The 23949-nt window shown below is 47.5% G+C and overlaps 1 protein-coding gene across 1 annotated transcript in view; it reads left to right on the forward strand.

The window, feature by feature from the left end:
* The window catches only part of LOC142301881 (beta-1,4-galactosyltransferase 1-like), a 245803-nt gene that overhangs the window by 184122 nt on the left and 37732 nt on the right, over positions 1 to 23949 (forward strand). Inside the window, exon 4 of the mRNA XM_075342954.1 lies at positions 4434 to 4621. Coding sequence (XP_075199069.1) covers positions 4434 to 4621 — 188 coding nt within the window. The remainder of the gene's footprint in view (positions 1 to 4433; positions 4622 to 23949) is intronic.

Consider the following 23949-nt stretch of genomic DNA (forward strand, 5'->3'; position numbering starts at 1 on the left):
CAGACAAAGAGATAGAGAGAGACAGAGAGATATATACAGAGTGGGAGACAGACATTATAATTACATTTATATCTATTTGTTTTGTGTTTTTTGTGTGCAGAATACATTTTTGTTAATACATTCTATTTTGTTAACAGCAGTTATTAACCCGGGCGAAGTCGGGTAATACAGCTAGTTAACTATAAAAACATGGAAGTCTTTGTAAAACATATCAAGAGCCCCTGTACCGTAGTACAACTGCTGTAAATCTCTCATTTTCTAACATTTTCTATATGGAAAATAACAAACTGTGAAAAATAACAAACGGAAAACACAGATACCTAACAGTTTTATGGTATCACATTTTTGCTATGTCAGCATTCTTCTCTGTACCTCCGTGGAGGTTGGCCAAAGTTAACGAGGGTGGATCTTCTTAACTCTGGACTCTCATCCCCTTCTGATGACACAGCTACCTCTCCTACAACTTCCTCACTTCCTGCACTGGGTGTTGCAGGCAAGACCCTACGTGTGCGTGGCAAGGGAATAGGTGTTACCCTAGGTGTTGGAGTGGGTGCAGTGTCAGTAAGCCTTTCCTGTTCTGTTTCTTCCACGGGTTGTGGGAATGTTAACACAGGGACTATTACTGCTCCATTCTGCATAGGCCAGTCTTCCGGAAAGTCACCTAGAATGGTTCGAATTACCTTCTTCCTTCTTTCCACCACTGGAGGTTGGGGTTGAGGCTCTTCTATTAGCCTGAGTGGTTCTGGGCACTTCTTTAGATGGTCCCGGGACACCGTGGCCGTAGTCCTTCCATGGTGCTTGCTGATCAAGCAGGTTTTGTGATTATCAAAGTTGGACGACTATATCACATACGGCTCCTTTTCCCATTGGTCATTGAACTTGTGATGCTTCCATTTTCTTTTTAGCACTACATCGCCAAGGAGCAAAGGGAGCTGCTTTGGCTTGTTTATTAAAGTTCCTTTCTTGCCACTCCCGGGAGTGATTCAAATTCTCTTCAACACACCGCTGAATTTTCTTGTAGTGGGCTTGGCGATGGGTTTCCCAATCTTCCCCAGGTGCGTATGTCTCTGGTAGTTCGACCCCCCATCTCCAAATCTATTGGGAGTCTTTCGCGCCTAGCCCTCATCAGGTACGCTGGGGTGCACTTCGTGGATCAGACTGGAATATGGTTATACATATCTACCAAGTCCGGTAGCTTCTCAGGCCACAAATTTCGTTCTTCCAAGGGAAAGGTCTTCAGCATGTTAATCACCAGGTGATTCATCTTCTCGCACATTCCATTTGTTTGCGCATGGTAAGGGGTAGTGTGAATCTTCTTGCACCCATATAAACTACAAAATTCCTGGAAGATTTCGGCTTCAAAAGCGGGGCCTTGATCCGTCAAGACTCGTTCAGGAAACCCATGCGGCCTGCAGAAATGGGCCTGGAACGCCTTGGCTGCGGTGCTGGCTGTCAAGTCCTTGACAGGTACTACCACCAGAAACCGTGAATAGTGGTCGACCATGGTGAGTGCATACGTGTATCCATTGCGACTGGGAGTTAGCTTAACATGGTTCAGAGCCACAATCTCCAAGGGCTGCCGGGTGATGATCGGTTGAAGTGGTGCTCGCTGACTGGTGCCACCTTGCCTCCTCAAGGCGCAGGGGTCGCAATTGCTGCACCAGGCCTCGATGGAATCTCTCATCCCAATCCAATAAAAGTGACTCCTTAGCAGCATCTCCAGCTTCTTCCATCCAAAGTGCCCAGTCCCGTCATGGTAGGCCTCCAGCACTACTGGGACATGCGATTTGGGAACCACTATCTGGCAGATCCTCTCGTTAATCTTGGGATTGGTCAGATTCTGACACAACTTGCCCTGTTGTAAGTAGAGCCGGCTTCGATCCTGCCACAACTTTCTAGATTCCTCTGGGGCATTCGGTCCCAAACGGGCATCAGCTCGGGACAGCAGCAACTTGACTAGCTTAATTGCAGGATCCTGGTCCTGAACTTCTTGCCAGCCATGGTGAGGCAGGGGGTCGCAAGTTATCTCCTGCTGGTGGACACTCGTCCGGGGTCGCTCTTCCGCAGAGGGTTGGTGGAAAGCGGGTAGCTCGACCTCCTCCGGGTCGTCTTCAACCCTTCTTCATCCAGCAGGTTGGGCATTCTGGACAGTGCGTCCGCATGGTTGTTCTTGTGGCCAGCCCTATATTTAATAATGAAATCATAGTTAGCCAATCGTGCCACCCATCGCTGCTCCAGGGCTCCTAGCTTCGCCGTATCCAGGTAGGTCAGTGGGTTATTGTCCGTGTACACAGTCAATTTGGCAGCAGCAAGGTAGTGCTTGAACCTCTCTGTCACAGCCCATATGAGTGCCAAGAATTCCAGCTTGAAGGAGTTATAGTTCTCTGGGTTTCTTTCCGTTGGCCTCAGCTTCTGGCTGGCGTAGGCAATCACCTTCTCCTTGCCCTTCTGCACTTGGGATAGGATGGCGCCCAGTCCCACATTACTGGCATCTGTGTACAACACGAATGAGAGGCCATAATCGGGGTAAGCCAGGATCTTGTCTCCAGTTAGGACAGACTTAATTTGTTCAAAAGATTTCTCTTGTTCCGGGCCCCATGGGAATGGCAGCCTTGAGTGTGTTCTGACCCACCGGGAGATCTTGCAAGGGGGCTGCCATTTGGGTATAGCTCTTATTGAACCTCCGATAATACCCCATAAGGCCCAAGATTTTCCGCACTTCCTTGACGGTGGTAGGCTATGGCCAGCTCTGGATGGCGGTGATCTTTTCAGGGTCTGGCGCCACGCCTTCGGCACTTACCACATGCCCCAGGTACTGGAGCTTGGGTTTGAGTAGATGGCATTTGGACGGCTTGAGCTTCATCCCGTATTTGGATAGGGCATCAAACACTTCGGCCAGATGTTCCAAATGGGCCTCGTACATCTTGGAGTAGATGATGACGTCGTCCAAATACAGCAGGACTGTCTCGAAGTTGCAGTGGCCCAAGCAGCACTCCATCAGCCTCTGTAACGTCCCGAGTGCCTTGCACAGCCCGAATGGAATGCTTACATTTGCACAATCCCATCGGGGTCGCAATACGGTCTTCTCTCTGTCCTCTTGAGCGACCGCTACCTGCCAGTACCCGCTGGTAAGATCAAGAGTGGAGAAGTAGGTAGGATATTTCAAATCGGCTAACGATTCCTCGATTCGGGGCAGAGGATAAGCATCCTTATGGGTGATGTTATCTATCTGTCGGTAGTCCACACACATCCGCATAGTCCCGTCCTTCTTCTTCACAAGGACCAGCGGAGCCACCCAGGGGCTGCAGCTATCACTGATCACTCCTGCTGGAGGGCTATGGGGGCCCATTATACTATATGAAAGTCTATGTGGAGGCCATTATAATATTTGGAAGGTTATGGGGGAGCCTTTATTCTATATGGAGGGATATTTGAGTGCCATTATACTGTATGCAAGCAATTATACAGTGTGAAGGTTTGTGTGGGGTCCATCATTCTATGTGGAGGCTATTAGACTCTGTTTTTACTGCATTTTTGTGCGTTTTTTATGCGATTTTGATGCATTTTTGGTGCAGTTATGGTACGGGGTTTTTTTGCTGTTTTGCTGCAAAATTTCTCAAGAAAATGGTTGTAACCTTTCTGCAGACATTCCCCAGCAAAACCTATGGTAAAAAAAAATAGCTGTGCGCACACTGCGTTTTTTTCTCAAGAACATTCTTTCTGCAGAATTTCTTAAGAAAAAGAATGTGCATGTCACTTCTTTTCTGCAGGTACCTGCGTTTTTTGCCATAGATAATGGTAAAAAAACGCGGGACCAACCTGCGGAAAAAACGCACCAAAACCACATGCAGTTTTTGGTGCGGTTTTTGACCGCAAGTGCGCTAATCTTTCAGACTCTCAAGAAATTTCTTGAGAAAAACCCTTTTTCTAGTGTGAACAGAGGCTTATACTGTTTGGAGGGTTTGTGAGGGCCATTATACAGTGTGAAGAGGTATGGGGGCCACTATTCTGTATGTAATCCCATTATACTTCATGGAGAGTTGTGAGATATGCTCTTTTGTGTCCCAGTCAAAAATTAATTCTTCTAATTTTTTGGGAGGAGGGAAGGAAATTAGAACTTCTACTATGGGAACCCGTGGTTTCTGTGTACTCCATTTGTCTCTGCCTTTCTCTCCTGCATGCTCCTGCCTGCTGCGGCACTGCTCAGCTCCATTGCAGTAGCAGAGGTGGGGAGCGCACTGAGGACTTGCTCTTCACCTCCTCTGTCTAGTTGTTCTCTGCTTATGCATAACACCTAGTAAGTTGCACCACATTTATTATATCAGTTTGAGAAGAAGAATTGCATCCTACTTTCTTGTTTTTCATGGCAAAGCATTACCAACTGTCATTTAAATGATCTTTTTATTATCTATCGTTTATTTCTTTTATTATAGCATGGAAAGTCAACATTCAACCGAGCCAAACTAATGAATATTGGTTACAAAGAAGCAGTAAAGGAATATGATTACAACTGCTTTATCTTCAGTGATGTTGATATCATTCCAATGGATCAAAGACATTTATACAGCTGCTCAAAAAACCCCAGACATATGTCTAATTCTTTAGACAAGTTTAATTTCAGGTATGTAATGTTAAATGACTATTACCAAATATTGCATAAATATCCTGAGATTTTTGTTTTTGCTTCAGGTATTTTGCCCTGATTGGGTACACCTTGTGGGATGGCTCTTACTCTTTTTTGATCAAAAAAGTCAAATAAGTACCCTGTGTTATTTACATATATTACTACTGCTGTACTCACTTATTGCAGGGTATCTATTCACGTTTTTATTTTAGGCTTTGTCTATTAATGGACACAGTGTGACTGTGCACCTACACATTACACTTAAGCCTGCTTTACACGTTGCAATTAGTTGTACAATCGCATTTGCGATGTGACACGCCCAGGTTGCATACGGGATCTTATGAGATTGCACGTAGGTCGTTCATTTGCTGTCACACGTGCGTTAGTAGTCTATGTTACATTGATCAATTTTGTGTGCGCTCCTTTAGATCATGTGTTCTGTGACGTTTGCATTGGGCACCTTTTTTTTTTTTTTTTTTATTGACTTGCCAAGCGTGTGTAATGTGTAGGGATGCGTTTTTACTATGTCATCTGCCATTCAGCTCTGCTACATGGCCGCTGACAGCAGCCACAGACAGCCATGTAGCAGAGCTGAATGGCAGATGACAGCAGACACAGAAAGAGCCGAACTGTCAGAATGAACTCGGGTGAACTTCACCCGACTTCATTGTCATGCTGCGGCTCTGTCTGTGTCACGCCCTGATTAGCAGTCACCTGTGAAGGACTCACCGGTGACCACTAAACTCCTGAGTAACTGAATTGAGCAGCCCTCTCTCATATACTCACCGATCCCCGATCTCCAGCGCGGCGCTGCACGGCATTCACACTGCTCCGGCGGCTTTTACTATTTTGAAAAAGCCGGCCGCCCATTAAACAATCTCGTATTCCCTGCTTTCCCCGCCCTCCGGCGCCTATGATTGGTTGCAGAGAGACACGCCCCCACGCTGAGTGACAGGTGTCACACTGCACCCAATCACAGAAGCTGGTGGGCGTGTCTATACTGTGCAGTGAAATAAATAATTAAATAATTAAAAAAAACGGCGTGCGGTCCCCCCCAATTTTAAAACCAGCCAGATCAAGCCATACGGCTGAAGGCTGGTATTCTCAGGATGGGGAGCTCCACGTTATGGGGAGCCCCCCAGCCTAACAATATCAGCCAACAGCCGCCCAGAATTGCCACATACATTATATGCGACAGTTCTGGGACTGTACCCGGCTCTTCCCGATTAGCCCTGGTGCGTTGGCAAATCGGGGTAATAAGGAGTTATTGGCAGCCCATAGCTTTTTTAAGCTGCGGTGCAGAGCGCACACCTGCGCACATAGCATCAGACACCAAAATCGTATGAGGGATGTTACACGTTACAATTGACTAGGTTCGTGCAACAAAACGCTCAATTCTAGACAAAGATACGATGTGTTTGCGATCAACGGCTTTGCGTTCAATCCTGATCGCACGTAGATGTAGATGTCACACGCAGATACCTCACAAACGATGCCGGATGTGCGTCACTTACAACTTGACCCCAACGACGGATTGTGAGATATATTGAAGCGTGTGTTGGGGGCTTTAAAGAAACAGGCATGCTGGCCCATGTTTTAAGTATTTGTATTTATAAGGACGCGCTCAGATGTCCTCAAAAATTGCTTTGAGCATGGACTACAATGCATGGACTGGCCATGACTATTTTGATATACTGATATGAGGCTATGATGCTCAAGTCAGTGACCAGCAGCCACTCCATGTATTGCTCGGAATGTGCCCTAAATGATTTTTTCTATTAGAAACACTCTTGGTATAGACCCCAAACCCCCTGCTTATCTGGGGAACAATTCAGTCAGGGTGACATCCTAGGGAAAATAGGTAAATGGTACCCCACGCTCAATCCTGTCAATCGCTAGGTGTACTAAAACTGATGAAACGTAAGGTATGTCACAAAGAAACTCCACAAACAGCCAGTAAGTACCAGAGTGAAGCATATACTTAAATACCACAATCGGGTTGTCTGTGAGGGTCCAGATGACATGGAGCATAAAGAACCTAATAATCCAAAAGGCAGGTGCTCAATTCCACAGAGGTTGTATATTCTAGTGATCATAGAAACATGTTTGTATACTATGAGAAAACGAGCAGGAAATCAATATGAATCTGTAAGGAACCTAATCTTATAGGTTAGCACCCTACACAATCGTAGATGGCTCTCACTCTCACACGTGGTCTACCCCTAGTGTGCCCTACCCACTACACAATTATTAATCATAAGGATACAATAGATATCTAACCTTATAATATAAACATGCATGTGTTAGGACCAGGAGGACGGGTAGGCCCAGGAGGTGGATCCACTGGACTGAGCACCCCACCGAGGGCAAGGTGCCCGGTAGCCGGAGCACTACGGGTAGCAGGACAGTCCGTTCAGAGGAGTGGAGTGAAGAAGTCCCTGGGACCACGGAGTCTCTGAAGGTAGTCCGGGTGACGGAGCTCAGGTTCGGAGGCCGGGATGATGTCAGGCAGAGTCCGGAACCAGCTGAGCGAGGAGGTCGGTCACCACACGGATCCAGGGATCGGAGACTGTAGGGACTGACGAGATGGCGGACAGTCACCGTTCGGGGTTCTGGAACCGTCAGGACCGGTTAGCGAGACAGGAGCGGCTCTACAAGAGAGATAGGTGAGTACGGGACAAGGCACAGGGGGACCTGACTCCTAGCTTAGCAAACACGAAGAACAGGCACCGCCCACTTGGAAAGGAACCCCCTATATACCCTGTACCTGAGTCTTCAATATCCTGTTGGAGGACGCTGGCCTTTTAAGAGAGGGTCAATGACCGTGCTGCGCTCTAACTCGCATGCGCGAGGCCCGGGTGCCAGAAGCCAGAGCAGGAAGCGGTGCACAGGAGGCAGGAATGCCGGGCTGGCTCACCGTCGCCGACGGGTGTCGGGAGCGGGGACCGGGTCGCCTGGAGGACGCAGGTGAGGGAGCATGGAGGCTGTGGAGCGGGGGACCGGGGAGCGTGGCACGAGAGCGGGGAAGCGTGGCACGGGAGTTGGGGAGCGTGACACGGGAGCGGGGAAGCGTGGCAGGGGAGCCGGGGAGCGTGGCCGGGGAGCCGGGGAGCGTGGCCGGGGAGCCGGGGAACGGGGCACGGGAGCTGGGGAGCATGACAGCATGGTCCACAAGTATCAGAATACCCATGAAAATACAAAAGTAGGTTCATCAGGAGGCCTATCTTTGGAGGGGAAACACCTCGAGGCACATTGTGTGGACCATTATGTATCCTAATGGGATTTCCTTTTGCTCCCTTTTGAAGAATTTTTTATAAGCTATGTATAATATTTGGACCTTGGGACAATTTAGGAGTTGTGTTGTGATGTGTATATTTACACATCCTTTTGTATTTCACATATTGTTGTTTTTTTGTTTTTTATTTTGTATCATGCTGCACTCTGTGAGGATTTACAAGTCTGCAGTCACATAGAATGATTGTAGACTTGTGCTCCAAGCCTGGACAACCTCTTTAAGGACAACTAAGGAAAATCTGTTTACAGGTTCCCTTTAAAATTAGACGCAATGCACCAAGTTTATGGTAATTTTAGCAAATCTGCCTCATAATGTACAGTTACAACTTTGCAATAGTAAATTGTTCGGTGACAAAAACACGATAAAAAGGACCATAGGTGTGAGCGCAGCCAAATAATTAGTTTTTATTAATGCATAATTCTTTTTCTCCAAAATATTACTTTAGAAAATCAGAAGGAAACTTGCGATCTATAGATCTCTTGGTTTTCATTTGGATGTGTTTTAAAACAAAAATGTCTATTTTTCTGAGTAAAGGCCACGTAAACATGCTGCGACATCGCTCAAGCAATCTCGTTGGGGTCACTAAATTTGTGACGCACACCCGGCCGCTTTAGTGATGTCGTTGTGTGTGACACCTATGAGCGATTTCGAATCGCCGCAAAAACGTTCAAAATCGCTCATCGGTGACATGCCCCCCTATTCTCGATTATCGCTGCTGCAGCTAGCGATGTAGCTCCTCGTTGCTGCGTCAGCACACATCGCTATGTGTGACACCGCAGGAACCTGCGTCCCGCCAGCAATGAGGAAGGAAGTAGGTGGGCGGGATGTCTCCGCCCCTCCGCTTCTATTGGGCGGCAGTTCAGTGACGCTGCTGTGACATCGCTGTGACGCTGAATGAACCGCCGCCTTAGGCAGGTAAGTAGTATGACGGGTCCGTGCGATGTTGTGCGCCACGGGTACGCACACTAGCGATATCGGTAACGATATCGCAGCGTGTAAAGCGGCCTTAACGTCTTTTTCGGTCTGACTTGACAGAAATATCTTGTTACCCCTCCTGATAGACATGATTGCATAATCAACATTTTTTAGTTCTCTCCACATTTTCTGTAAAATAAAGCAGAAAGACACTTGACATTCAGGTAGATCCCTGTGTTTTCAATCACATCTATTTTTACACCAAATGTCTGCTTTCTTTGTCTGGGTCTATTGTCCCCATCTGGTTAGGCAAGTCTAATGTGGTTATTCATCCTGAAAGATGTGATTGCAGCTTATATTGTTTTGTTTTTTTTGTCTCTTAAACATTAAATTTAACCTATACACTAGAGATTAAAGACTTAAGGAACGGGCTTTTCTTAGTAATTCGCTATGTATTTTTTTCATGAAAACTATGCTTTTAAAAAAAGTAAATGACACATTAAATGTATAGCTTTTTTTCTAAATGTTCTATTTATTGATTTAGAGTGCAAAAGGTTCAATCAAATTTTTAAGTTTAACTATTCTTTTGTTTTCAATACAATTGTTTTAAACAAACAAAAATCTTGTCATCTAGCATTCATTTTTATAAATTTAATATCATTAGAATAAAATCTCCACATAGCCTAAAGGCTACTTTACACACTGCGATATCGGTCCCGATATCGCTAGTGTGGGTACCCGCCCCCATCTGTTGCGCGACACGGGCAAATCGCTGCCCGTGTCGCACAACAGCCGTCACACATACATACCTGTCCTGCGACGTCGCTGTGACGGGCGAACCGCCTCCTTTCTAAGGGGGCGGTCCGTGCGGCGTCACAGTGACGTCACTGAACCGCCGCCCAATAGAAGCGGAGGGGCGGAGCTGAGCGGGACGTAACATCCCGCCCACCTCCTTCCTTCCTCATAGCGGCCGGGAGGCAGGTAAGGAGAGGTTCCTCATTCCTGCGGCGTCACACGCAGCGATGTGTGCTGCCGCAGGAGCGACGAACTACATCGTTACTGCTGCAGTAACGAGATTTGAGAATGGACCCCCATGTCGCCGATTAGCGATTTTGCACGTTTTTGCAACGATGCAAAATCGCTTATCGGTGTCACACGCAACGGCATCGCTAATGCGGCCGGATGTGCGTCACGAATTCCGTGACCCCAACGACTCCGCATTAGCGATGTCGCAGCGTGTAAAGCCCGCTTTAGGCTCCCTTAACACGTCCATGCAAAAAAACAAATGTTTTGCACTGTCCGTTGTGGAGTTTAGTGGCCTTCCATGTGTTAGTGTGTTTGTCATCATTGTGCTATCCATGTGACATCTGGATAGTACTCGGACAGCATGAACTTGAATACTTACCTGTCTCCGGTGCTGCTGTCACACTTGCTTCTGGGTCCGCAGTCAGGGCAGTAAATATTCATGAGGCACAATGAGCGGAACCCAGAAGCAATAGCAGTGCCAGAGACAGCAGCGTCGGAGACAGGTAAGTATAAAAATCCATTTAATTTAAGTGAGGTGTCTTCCGGTACGTGTCACACATCAGTGTGCGGTCCATGTGACATCCGTGTTGTTGGCCAAAAACGGATATGTTGCTGTGTGGAGCACACGGACAAGTGTATGCTCCACATGGACACACAGTCCGTGTCAAAACACGGACATGTGGACAAACACATTGAATTTAATGGGTCTACGTGTATCCGTATCTCCGGTACGTGTGGAAACGGACATCACACATACCAAAGACACAGATGTGTGAAAGAGGCCTCATAGACATGCACAAACTGCTTGGCTCGGCATAAATGCTCAATAGAGAGCTGCTGATTGATACCTTCCCAGAAAAAAAAACAATCATTGAAATCCCAAGAATCCCAAGAATGTGATCAAGCTTTTTTTTTTGCTTTGAAAACGATGGCACTTGGATTAATGTATATTAAAAGGAACCTGTCAGAAACTTTTACTCCCTCTCCTTAACAATTAATATGATAGTGCTGCCTTTAAAATATTAAACAGGCAATCCCTTGTCAATCAGTTGTGAGAAATTGCATTTTGAAGTATTGTATATAGGGGGCTTTACATGTTGCGACATCAGTAATGATATATCGACGGGGTCACGTCGTTAGTGACGCAGATCCGGCGACGTTAGCGACATCGCAGCGTGTAAAACCTAGGAGCGACGATCAATGATCAAAAAATCATTTAAAAATGGTGATCGTTGACACGTCGCTCATTTTCTTAATATCATTGCTGCCACAGGTGTGATGTTGTTTGTCGTTCCTGTGGCACCACACATAGCTATGTGTGACAACGCAGGAACGACGAACATCTCCTTACCTGCGTCCACCGGCAATGAGGAAGGAAGGAGGTGGGCGGGATGTTACGTCCCGCTCCCCTCCGCTTCTATTGGTTGGCCGCTTAGTGACGCCGCAGTGATGTCGCTATGACGCCGAACGCACCTCCCCCTTGAAGGAGGGATTGTTCAGCGGTCATAGCGACGTCGCTGACAAGGTATGTGCGTGTGAAGCTGCCGTAGCGATAATGTTTGCTACGGCAGCGAGCACCAAATGTCGCACGTACGACGGGGGCGGGTGCTATCGCGCTCGACATCGCTACCAAACGCTAGTGATGTCACAGCGTGTAAAGCCCCCTTTTGAGTCTGGAAGTGTATTTATGGGTATAGTTACATAGTTACTTAGGTTGAAAAAAGACATAGGTCCATCTAGTTCAACCTTCCTCCACCAATTCTACATTGTCATTAAGTCATTTATAACCAAGAATGTTGTGTGTACTGAGGAAATCATCCAGCCCTTTTTTTAAAAGCTGTTATAGTATCTGCCATTACTACCTCTTGTGGTAGGGCATTCCACAGTCTGACTGCTCTGACTGTAAAGAACCCTTTCCTATTTAGCTGCCGGAATCTATTTGCTTCCACTCACAGGGAATGCCTCCTGGTCCTCAGTATTGTCTTTGGAAGGATGTTTTTTTAAAATGTGGAGCCCAAAACTGGATCCCGTATTCTAGAGGTGGCCTTACAAGTGATTTAATTGGGATCACGGCATCTAATCTCTCTTTTTATACACCCTAAAATCCTGTGTCCTTTAGCAGCTGCTGCTTGTCATTGAATACTGCTGCTCAGCTTATTTGTAATAAGAATACCCAAGTCCTTCTCCTGTTCTGTAGTCCCGAGTTTACTTCCATTTAATGTGTATGCAGCTATAGAATTACTCCGTCCTAGGTCCATTACTTTACATTTATCAACATGAAATCTCATTTGCCAGGTATCTGCCCATTCTGACATCTTATCCAGATCGTTTTGTAATATTGTACTATCAAGGTCAGTTTTTAATATTCTACATAGTTTGGTGTCATCAGCAAAGACTGACACTTTACTATCAATCCCATGCACAAAGTCATTAATAAAGAGATTAAAAAGCATCGGCCCTAGCACAGATCCCTGCGGCACCCCACTGCTGACTATAGGCCATTTAGAGAACATACCAGTTATGATTACTCTATGTTTCCTATCTTTTAGCCAATTCCTTACCCAGTTGCATATAGTTTCTCCTAGTCCCTGCTTCTGGAGCTTTAGTATAAGGCTATTATGTGGTACAGTATCAAATGCCTTTGCAAAGTCCAAATAAATCACATCAGCTGCATTACCAATATCCAGATTTGCACTTACCTCCTCATAGAACCCCAGCATGTTGGTTAGACATGACTTGTCTTTCATGAATCCATGCTGCCTGTCAGTTATTGCATTTTTTTTCTGCAATATATTTTTGCATGTCATCCGTTAAAATGTCCTCAAAAACTTTGCACACTACTGATGTCAGGCTTACTGGATGGTAGTTGCCTGGATCCACCCTCTTACCTTTCTTAAATATCGGTATCACATCAGCAATCCTCCAATCCTTAGGCACTATCCATGTTACAAGCGAGTCAAAGAAGATAAGATACAGTGGTCTGTCAATTACTGACCTCCATTCCCTCAATATTCGTGGATGAATGCTATCTGGCCCGTAGGATTTGTCAGTGTTTAATTTACTCAGACGCAGGCGTACGTTTTCTTGTGTTAAATTAATTATATCAGGTGGTGAACTTTGATTTTTGACTTGTTGAATGATCCCTGGAACAGTCAGTTCCTTGGTGAACACTGATGAGAAATGCCTGTTTAATATCTCAGTCTTTTTTTTGTCCTGTATAAATAACTTGTTATTATATTTTAAGGGACTGATACTATCCTTTGTTTTCCTTTTGGCATTAATGTATTTATAAAAGATTTTGGGATTTATTCTAATGTCCTTGGCATGACAATGCACTTCCTGCTGGGCAACCTCGTGCTGTATTGTAGTAATTCAAACACAGCACTTCTGGATTGCTTAGGGTGCTTTAGTAGGATCCAAACCCCTATACCAGATGAAGCTGTAACCAAGCCCTCCCTGTTAACACTAGAAGTCCCAGAAATTTCGAGCTCTCCCATGAAGTCCCGAAATGGGGTCAAATGATCCTTTGTCCAAACTGAACAAAACTAACTAGAAAGTAAATGGTTAAACTCAATGAAAAACAACAACCTCCTGTGGTGCGACAGTAATGGCCTTAATTACAGAACAAAAGACGGTGATTATAGGATGTTAGCTAAAATCCTTCAGGTCATTCGATTCGTCTCTGGGTTCCAAAGGTAGAAATGTTAAATAACCCCTCTCTGGGACTTCTAGTGTTAAAAAATCGGTGGATACAGCTTATTTAGCTCTGCACACTACATTGTTTTGGCAGTCAGCAGCACTTGAACTGATGAAGGTCACTTACATGATAAAAATGCCATTTCATGCACTGGATTTGCTATTAGTAAAACAGTGTTGCACCTCATTGGAATGCCTGGTTACAACTTCATTTGTGCTGTATTCTAAGCCTAGTGTCACACTTGTCTGGTTGACTGACATCTCTAGTACACAGTCAACGATTCTCAAAGGATGATGGCGTTGGACTGCATTCCCTTGACTAGCTGTTGGTGAGTTTTTGATGTTGCATAATTTTTGCACCTATTATTTAAATTAGGTTACCTGCATTTTTCATGTCGCTTTTGCGTGCGTTTTGTTAACATGTTTTTATCACATTTTTAAGTCTACAGGGTGTTTTTTTACTCTATTAGGTGTGTCATGCATTAAACAAAGCTGCTTTTTTTTTTTTTTTTTTTTTTTTTTTAAACTTCCTGGTATTTGGAGTGCACAAAACTGTATTGACATTCTTAGGTAGGGATTACATGCCACCACAGAAACACACTAATATGCCATGTGTGTTTTTTACCTGCGGATTTCTGCATGTAATTCAAGTATATGGGGAAACTTAGCATACTGTAACGTTCAGTCCAGAGGTGGATCCACGGGACCGTGCACTGGACTCCCCCAGAGAGACAACCAGGAGTGAACCCCTATACAGGGACTGTCTGACGGCCTCCCCAGAGAGCCTAGATGCACAGCAGCCGGGATATGGCTATAAGTCCAACAGGAACTGTATGCAGGATGGGTGACTGGAACTGGGTACAGGTGCCGAGTGGTAATGGCAGACGGGGTCCAGGTCCAGCGAGACGTGCAGGCTGAAGTAACCAGGTGGAATCCAGGATCGGCAACGGGTACAGGCTGACGGAAGATGGCAGGATCCACAGCTGATAGTCACTGGGGCAACTCCTGGGACACCGGCAAGCTATACACACTGTGGAAGAGACAGGGTTAACCTGGGTACAAAGCACAGAGGGACCTGCACACCTACAGTGCTGGCCAAAAGTACCGGCACCCCTGCAATTCTGTCAGATAATACTCAGTTTCTTCTTGAAAATGATTGCAATCACAAATCCTTTGGTATTATTATCTTCATTTATTTTGCTTGCAATGAAAAAACACAAAACAGAATGAAACAAAAATCAAATCATTGATCATTTCACACAAAACTCCAAAAATGGGCCAGACAAAAGTATTGGCCCCCTTAGCCTAAGGCGGGCTTTGCACGTTGCGACATTGCAAGCCGATGCTGCGATGTCACACGCGATAGTCCCCGCCCCCATCGCAGGTACGATATTTTGTGATAGCTGGCGTAGTGAAAATTATCGCTTCGCCAGCTTCACATGCACTCACCTGCCCTGCGACCGTCGCTCTGGCCGGCAACCCGCCTCCTTCATAAGGGGGCGGGTCGTGCTGCGTCATAGCGACGTCACACGGCAGGCGGCCAATAGCGGCGGAGGGGCGGAGATGAGCAGGATGTAAACATCCCGCCCACCTCCTTCTTTCCGCATTGTGGCTGGCGGCAGGTAAGGAGATGTTCCTCGCTCCTGCGGCTTCATATACAGCGATGTGTGCTGCCGCAGGAACGAGGAACAACATCGTACCTGTCGCGGCATCGGCATTATGGAAATGTCGGAGCCTGCACCGATGATACGATAACGACGCTTTTGCGCTCGTTCATCGTATCATCTAGGATTTACACACTTCGACATCGCAAGTGACGCCGGATGTGCGTCACTTTTGATTTGACCCCATTGCACCTGCGATGTCGTAGTGTGCAAAGCCGCCCTAATACTTGGTTGCACAACTTTTAGCCAAATTAACTGCGAACAACCGCTTCCGGTAACCATCAATGAGTTTCTTACAATGCTCTGCTGGAATTTTAGACCATTCTTCTTTGGCAAACTGCTCCAGGTCCCTGAGATTTGAAGGGTGCCTTTTCCAAACTGCCATTTTGAGATCTCTCCACAGGTGTTCTATGGGATTCAGGTCTGGACTCATTGCTGGCCACTTTAGTAGTCTCCAGTGCTTTCTCTCAAACCATTTTCTAGTGCTTTTTGAAGTGTGTTTTGGGTCATTGTCCTGCTGGAAGACCCATGACCTCTAAGGGAGACCCAGCTTTCTCACACTGGGCCCTACATTATGCTGTAAAATTTGTTTTTTAGTCTTCAGACATCATAATGCCATGCCCACGGTCAAGCAGTCCAGTGCCAGAGGCGGCAAAGCAACCCCAAAACATCAGGGAACCTCCACCATGTTTGACTGTAGGGACCGTGTTGTTTTCTTTGAATGTCTCTTTTTTTTTCCTGGAAACTCTATGTTGATGGCTTTCCCCAAAAAGCTCTACTTTTGTCTCATCTCACCAGAGAACATTCTTCCAAAACGTTTTAGGCTTTCTCAGGTAAGTTTTGGCAAACTCCAGCCTGGCTTTTTTATGTCTCGAGGTAAGAAGTGGGGTCTTCCTGGGTATCCTACTATACAGTCCCTTTTCATTCAGACGCCGACGGATAGTACGGGTTGACACTGTTGTACCCTCGGACTGCAGGGCAGCTTGAACTTGTTTAGATGTTAGTCGAGGTTATTTATCCACCATCCGCACAATCTTGCTTTGAAATCTCTCGTCAATTTTTCTTTTCTTTCAACATCTATGGATGTTATCCACAGTGCCATGGGCTTTAAACTTCTTGATGACACTGCGCACCGTAGACACAGGAACTTTCAGGTCTTTGGAGATGGACTTGTAGCCTTGAGATTGCTCATGCTTACTCAGAATTTGGATTCTCAACTCCTCAGACAGTTCTTTGGTCTTCTTTCTTTTCTCCATGCTCAATGTGGTACACACAAGGACACAGGACAGAGGTTGAGTCAACTTTAATCCATGTCAACTGGCTGCAAGTGTGATTTAGTTATTGCCAACACCTGTTAGGTGCCACAGGTAAGTTACAGGTGCTGTTAATTACACAAATTAGAGAAGCATCACATGATTTTTCAAACAGTGCCAATACTTTTGTCCACCCCCTTTTTTATGCTTGGTGTGGAATTATATCCAATTTGGCTTTATGACAACTTTTTTTTATTTTTTTTCATTGAAGACAAATTAAATGAAGATAATAATACCAAAGAATTTGTGATTGCAATTATTTTCAAGAAGAAACTTAGTACTATCTGACAGAATTGCAGGGGTGCCAATACTTTTGGCCAGCACTGTAGCTACAAGAACACGTTGAACAGGCACTGCCACATGGAAAAGGAAGTCTTATATACCCTGTACCTGTAATCAGCCATATCCTGTTCTAGTGACGCTGCGCCCTTTAAGAAGAGGTGAGTGAGCGCGCCCGCGCCCTAATGCACATGCGCGAGGCCCGAGTGCCGGAGACCAGTGCAGGAAGCAGACAGGGAGGTGGAGGAGATGCAGGGGAGCCAGGCACAGAGTCCCGTGTCGCAGCGGGACACCGGGACCAGTGGATGGGAGGCGTGGAGGATGCACAGGAGGGGGAGCGAGAGGAGCAGCCGTGGACAGAGGAACCAGGGACCACAGCGGTGAGTGACAGATGGCGCTGGGATCCCGGGAGCGTGACAGTACCCCCTCCCTCATGCCCCCCTCCCCGCAACCGGGACAAGAAGTCGCGCAGCAGAGGAGCAGCAATGTTCTCCCGGGGTTCCCAGGACCGGTCTTCGGGACCATAGCCCTCCCAATCAACAAGAAAGAACTGCTTACCCCGCACTCTCTTCATGGCCACCATGTCTCTTACCGCATACACATCGTCTTTGGCAATGGAAGGAGGAGAAGTACCGGTATCAGAGAAGTAAGGACCAAGGATGACTGGCTTGAGCAAGGATACGTGGAAGGAGTTAGGGATACGCATCGTGGTCAGTAGTTGCAGTTTGTACGAGACCTCGTTGATCCAGTTGATGACCGTGAAAGGACTGATGTACCGCGGACCCAACTTTTAAGATGGAATCTTCAACCGGACGTATTTGGAGGAAAGCCACACCATATCCCCAGGAGACAAGTGAGGAGGATCAAGGCGTCTCTTGTCAGCATGTGTCTTCATCCGGGTGGAAGCACGTTCAAGTGAGGTTTTGACACGACTCCATATATTGGAGAAGTCTCTGGACAGGGCATCTGCAGTGGGAACATCAGAAGCAGAAAGTACCGGTAATGGCACGGAAGGCTGAAGACCGTAGACAATATGGAAGAGAGAGCAGGCGGAGGACTCACTGACGTGATGATTATGGGAGAACTCAGCCCAAGGGAGTAGCATGGACCAGTCGTCATGATGGACGTTGACGAAGTGCCGAAGGAAGGAGGTCAGGACCTGGTTGACTCGTTCGATTTGGCTATTAGACTGGGGATGGTAGGCCGAGGAAAAGTCCAGAGACACTCCCAGATGTTTACAGAGCGCCCTCCAGAAGCGCAAGGTAAACTGAGTTCCCCTGTCGGACACTATATGCAGGGGAAAGCCGTGCAGCCGGAAGATGTGCTGAATGAAGGCTTCGGCGAGTTCCGGAGCAGAGGGTAGGCCATGTGTTGCCATGGAACGGAGGGAAACAGCAGAGGCAGGAGACGACCATAGGGTAGGTGTTTGGGCGTCTTGTTGCGGGCACAGGATGGCAAGCGGAGACAAAGGAGACGACATCCTTACAGAGAGACGGCCACCAATAGTGACGTACAATAGCGCTGCAAGTTTTCTTCTGACCGGCGTGTCCGGCCACTTTCGAAGAATGCCCCCATTGAAGGACCTTTAGTCTGTTGGTCTCCGTGACGAAGGTCTTCCCAGGGGGTATCTGTGCCAGGGTGATGGGAGCCACTGGGATGACCTTACTGGGACAGATGATGGGCTGGTTCGTCTCTTCCTCTTGCTCTGCCGGTATGAAGGACCGGTACAAGTCATCAGACCGCACATTCTTGTCTGCGGGCCGGAAATGTAGTTGGAAGTCAAACCAGGCGAAGAACAGGGACCAGCGGGCTTGTCGTGGTTTGAGTCTCCGGGAGGATTGCAGATACGCCAGGTTTTTATGGTCGGTGTAGATGATAACCAGGTATACCGCATCCTCCAACAAGTAGCGCCACTCCTCCAGAGCCAACTTGATAGCCAGGAGCTCCCGACCGCCTATGGTATAATTGCGTTCTGGTGCCGAGAAGATCTTGGAGAAGAACCCGCAGGTAACCATCTTCCCGGTGGACGATTTCTGCATGAGCACAACCCCGGCTCCCGATGAGGAGGCATCCACCTCCAAGGTAAATTGTCGGTTCAACTCCGGTCTGTGGAGAACGTGAGAAGAGGCAAACGCCAGTTTCAAGGAGCAGAAGGCGTCGTCAGCCTCAGGTGACCAGTCTTTCGGGTTGGCCCCCTTCTTAGTCAAGGCGGAGAGAGGCGCCGTCAGCAGAGAAGCGGGGGATGAACTGATGATAATAATTGGCGAAGCCCAGGAAGCATTGGATGGCTTTCAGTCCAGAGGGGGGAGGCCATTTGAGAATAGAAGACACCTTCTCGGGATCCATCTGCAGACCCGTGTCGGAAATCATATAGCCAAGAAAGGGAAGAGACGTCTGTTCAAACAAACATTTTTCGTACTTGGCGTACAGACGATTCTTCCTAAACCTTTGCAGAACGAGTCGTACGTTTCTTCTGTGGGTCGGCAAGTCCGGTAAATAGACCAGGATATCGTCCAAATACACGACTACACAGACATAGAGGAGATCCCTGAAAACATCATTCACCAAATCCTGGAAGACAGCCGGGGCGTTACAGAGACCAAAGGGCATCACACAGTATTCGTAGTGCCCGTCTCGGGTGTTGAACGCCATCTTCCATTCGTCTCCCGGGCGAATACGGACCAGGTTGTAGGCTCCGCCCAAGATCAAGTTTAGTGAAGATCACTGAGCCTGAGCCGATCGAATAGCTCCGGGATGAGAGGAAGGGGATATTTATTTTTTACTGTGATCTGGTTCAAGCCCCAGTAGTCAATGCAGGGTCGCAAGTCACCTTCTTTTTTTTTGACGAAGAAAAACCCGGCTCCTGCAGGAGACGAGGATCTCCTGATGAACCCCCTTGCCAGGTTATCTGCAATGTAGCCCGACATGGCCTGAGTCTCGGCTGGTGACAAGGGATAGATCCGTCCACGGGGAGGAGTAGTTCCGGGCAGCAAGTTGATGGCACAGTCGTATGGTCGGTGTGGCGGCAATACCTCTGCCTCCTTCTTGTCGAAGACGTCCACAAAAGACCAATACGCAGATGGCAGTCCCGGTAGGGACTCCGGTGCTGGAGACTGATGAACGGGCCATACAGACTTCAGACAGTTCTCGTGACAAGACTGGCCCCAACGAGTAATCTCTCCAGAGCGCCAACTGACAACAGGTTCATGTAGTCGTAACCAGGGTAGGCCCAGTAGGAGTGAGTGAGCCAGTTTCGGAAGAACATATAGGGCAATATGTTCGGTATGCAGTGCACCAATATGGAGTTACACTGGTTTGGTGACAAACAACACGGGTTCGGAGAGGGGTTTCCCATCCATGGAAGCGATCACAAGGGGATTTGAGAGCGGCATGACAGGTACCCGATATTTGTCCACCGTAGCCTGTTGGATGAAATTGCCCGCTGCCCCTGAATCGAGGTATGCCTCTGCCATGAACCTGGTCTCCTCCGTCGTCACTTGGACAGTCAGCGTTACTGGGGATGAGAGGGTTCCGGTGCCCAGGGTGGCCTCTCCTGCAAACCCTAGGCCTTGCAGTTTCCCGGCTTCTCAGGGCAGGAACGAAGCAGGTGTGTACCACTTCCACAGTAGAAGCACAGACCTTTGGCGAGCCGCTCTGTTCGGCATTGTTCAACTTGTCCAAGACGATCTATTTGCATAGGTTCGGGAGTAGAGTAGCTGACTGAGGAACGGTGCACTTCTGCGGAGTGGAGGCGTGACGTGTCGGTCGCCTCTCCCAGAATACTTCCTTGGACCGTTCCTGGAAACGAAGATCAATCTGGGTTGCCAGAGAGACAAGGCCGTCCAAGGTAGAAGGAACATGACGACCGGCCAAATCGTCCTTGATGTGGCCGGAAAGACCTTCCCAGAAGGCTGCTGTCAATGCCTCGTTCCATTCTAACTCAGAGGCAAGCATACTAAACCGGATGGCATACTGGCCAAACGTTAGGGACCCTTGGCGTAGCCGAAGGAGCGAAGAGGTGTCCGTGGTGGTACGTCCCGGTTCATCAAAGGTGTTGTGGAAGGCCTCTAGAAATCCCTGGATGTTGGTTGTCACCGGATCTTCCTTCTCCCACAAGGGATTTATCCAGGCCAATGCTTCACCCTCCAGATGGGACATCAGAAAGGCCACCTTTGCTTGGTCAGAGACGAAGAGGTGTGGGAGCAACTTGAAATGCAGTGAGCATTGATTCAAGAAACCTCTACAGGTCTTGGGGTCCCCGGCGTATCGGGGCGGAGAAGCTAGCGAAGAGTCTCGGGGCTGAAGAGGAAGCCATTACGGAAGCCGCTGCCGTGTTCTGATCCGAAGACAGCAGCTGGGACACAAGTGAGTGTGGTTTTTGTGCCCTTCAGAAGTCTGTACGGGATATGGCTATAAGTCCAATGGGAACCGTATGCAGGATGGGTGACTGGAACCGGGTACAGGTGCCGAATGGTAACGGCAGATGGGGTCCAGGTCCAGCGAGATGTGCAGGCTGAAGAAACCAGGTGGAATCCAGGATCGGTGACGGGTACAGGCTGACAAAATATGGCGGAATCCACAGCTGATAGTCACCGGGGCAACTCCTGGGACACCGGCAAGCTAGACACACTCAGGACGGCAGACAGGCACTGTGGAAGAGACAAGTGTTCTGCCTTCTTTCACGTAACGCTGTGAATCTCCGGCATACAGCTAAACCCTCGTTCACATTTCAAATAAACAGACTGGAATTCAGTAGCCTTGTTTTATTAGCTGGTAACGTGAACTTGATTGCAGTATACATGGAATATACAGTGAATATAGGAATATCCAAGATACAGTTGAATACGGTATATCCAAGATGCAGTTGAATACGGTATACGGAATACGGGTAAAAACTATAACAAGAAAATGATTACAGTCAGTACACTGTTAATACAGAGTTAACATAGCATAACAGTATATGAGATGCAGTTATAATGAGGGTGTAGGTGAAAGTTCACTGCAGTTGCAACGCATAGAAAATCTTATCTATACAAACAAGGCAGGGACTAAGATGTAGGATTACAATGTACAATGCATTTACTACAGTCTTCCATCTAAGATTCTATCACTAACACATGTAATTTGATTTGCTCACCGGATTACACTAGGCAGGGGTGAATGTACAGAGAGGTGAATCAGCAGGTCCTTTCCTAACAACTCCAAGGAGAAAATGGCTGCAGGCTTCTTCTCAGCTCAGAGGGGAGTTCCTTACCCAGAATACATTTAGCTTAATGAGAAACTCAGCATTTCAAAAGAATAACAACGACCTCTAGGGGTTGTAACAGAAATTGCAATGAATGACTATTATTCAGGCTGCCATATATGGCAAAACAGACAGGGTTAACCTGGGTACAAAGCACAGAGGGACCTGCACACCTAGCTACAAGAACACGTTAAACAGGCACCGCCCACATGGAAAAAGAAGTCTTATATACCCTGTACCTGTAATCAGCCATATCCTGTTCCAGTGACGCTGGCTCTTTAAGAAGAGGTGAGTGAGCGCGCCCGCACCCTAATGTGCATGCGCGAGGCCCGAGTGCTGGAGACCAGTGCAGGAAGCAGAGAGGGAGGTGGAGGAGATGCAGGGGAGCCAGGCACAGAGTCCCGGGTCGCAGTGGGACGCCGGGACCGACGGACAGGAGGCGTGGAGGACGCACAGGAGGGGGAGCGAGAGGAGCAGCCGCGGACAGAGGAACCGGGGACCGGAGCAGTGAGTGACAGGCAGCGCCGGGTTCCTGGGAGCGTGACACATAGCCGCATGACAAATTGACATGCTGCGGATTTGAAACGCACCGCAGGTCACTTTAAATGAAGTAAAAGAGAAGTAAAGAGATGCATGAGATTTCTAGAAATCACATCCACTTTGCTGGAACTGCAAGAGTGCGTTTCCAACACAGCGAATGTCAAAAAACTTCACCAGTAGCTCAATAAGTGGGCAAAAAATAAGATAAAAAAACATTTATTGAAAAATATGAAAAACATGAGAACATAGGAGTAGCCAAATAATAATCTGACAGTGTCAAAAATTATTAATTATGTCAGATCTGAGCATGGCGGCTTGCCAGGGTCCCCCTGGTCGAGCTGCCAAGGCGGCTTTAGTGACGGGCTGTGCCGAAGTTGATCGTAGTCTGGAGACAGGAGGTTCAGCTGGTGGGTTTCATGGACCAACACAGCCTGGGAAGTATGGTTCTGTGTTATGTGCGTCTTTACCTAGTTAAGTTTCCCCATGGGAAAGCGTTAGGTCCATGGAGTCATGGGTGGGGTCTTGGGGTTGCTGGACGGAATACGGCCACAGTGGGGTCTGATAGCAGGAGCCTTAGCAATATTCTAGGGGGTATTCTCGAGTTGCTAGAGCGGTTAGATAGGGCAACTTGCTTGTTAACAGGGTCGCCCGTCCCTGTATGGGTACCAAGTGCCGCAGTGGTGGGCCCGGCTGTTCTTCAAGCAGGAAAAGAGGACGTTTCGGCTGAAGGAGTATCGGTATCAGTGCAGACAATGAAGGATAAGGCGGGAGAGAGAATAATATTAGATTACAGGGCAAGAGGGGAAGTTTACGTCTGCTCTGAGGGTCCATCGGGGGCTCACTTGAAGAAGGAGGTGAAGGAAAAGATTTGGAAAGATGAATATGTGGAAATATTTTCCCTCCTTCCTTTGGAGAAGTTTAATTTAGACAAGCGGAAAAAGGACAAAAGCAAGAAAGAGGAGGAGGAAAAGTTGAGGTGGCAGCTGATTTCTCAGACTTTTGTTAGCTGGCTGCAGGTTTTTGCGATTTTAGCTAGTGTTATTGGCAAAAAGGCACCGGATACATATTCTGGGCTGTTCTGCTTTATGGATACTATAGTGGAGGCCCATAGGATTTATTTATTATTATTTATTATTTATTTATTTAGGGCAAACCTGGTTACGTTCCGACAAGCAATTTAGGCAACAGAAAGTTGTGCGGCCCAGTACAGAGTGGGATCAGAAGGATACCGGGCTTTGGTTAAAGGTCATGACACCCGCCCATTATGGTCAGCCCTTTCACGGGAGGGGGGGGAGAGGGTCGGCTAGCCAATACGCTGCTGGGGGGGCAGGAAGCCAGGCAGGGAGTGGAGG

Source organism: Anomaloglossus baeobatrachus, chromosome 1, assembly GCF_048569485.1.
Source record: "Anomaloglossus baeobatrachus isolate aAnoBae1 chromosome 1, aAnoBae1.hap1, whole genome shotgun sequence".
Classification (NCBI taxonomy): Eukaryota; Metazoa; Chordata; class Amphibia; order Anura; family Aromobatidae; genus Anomaloglossus; species Anomaloglossus baeobatrachus.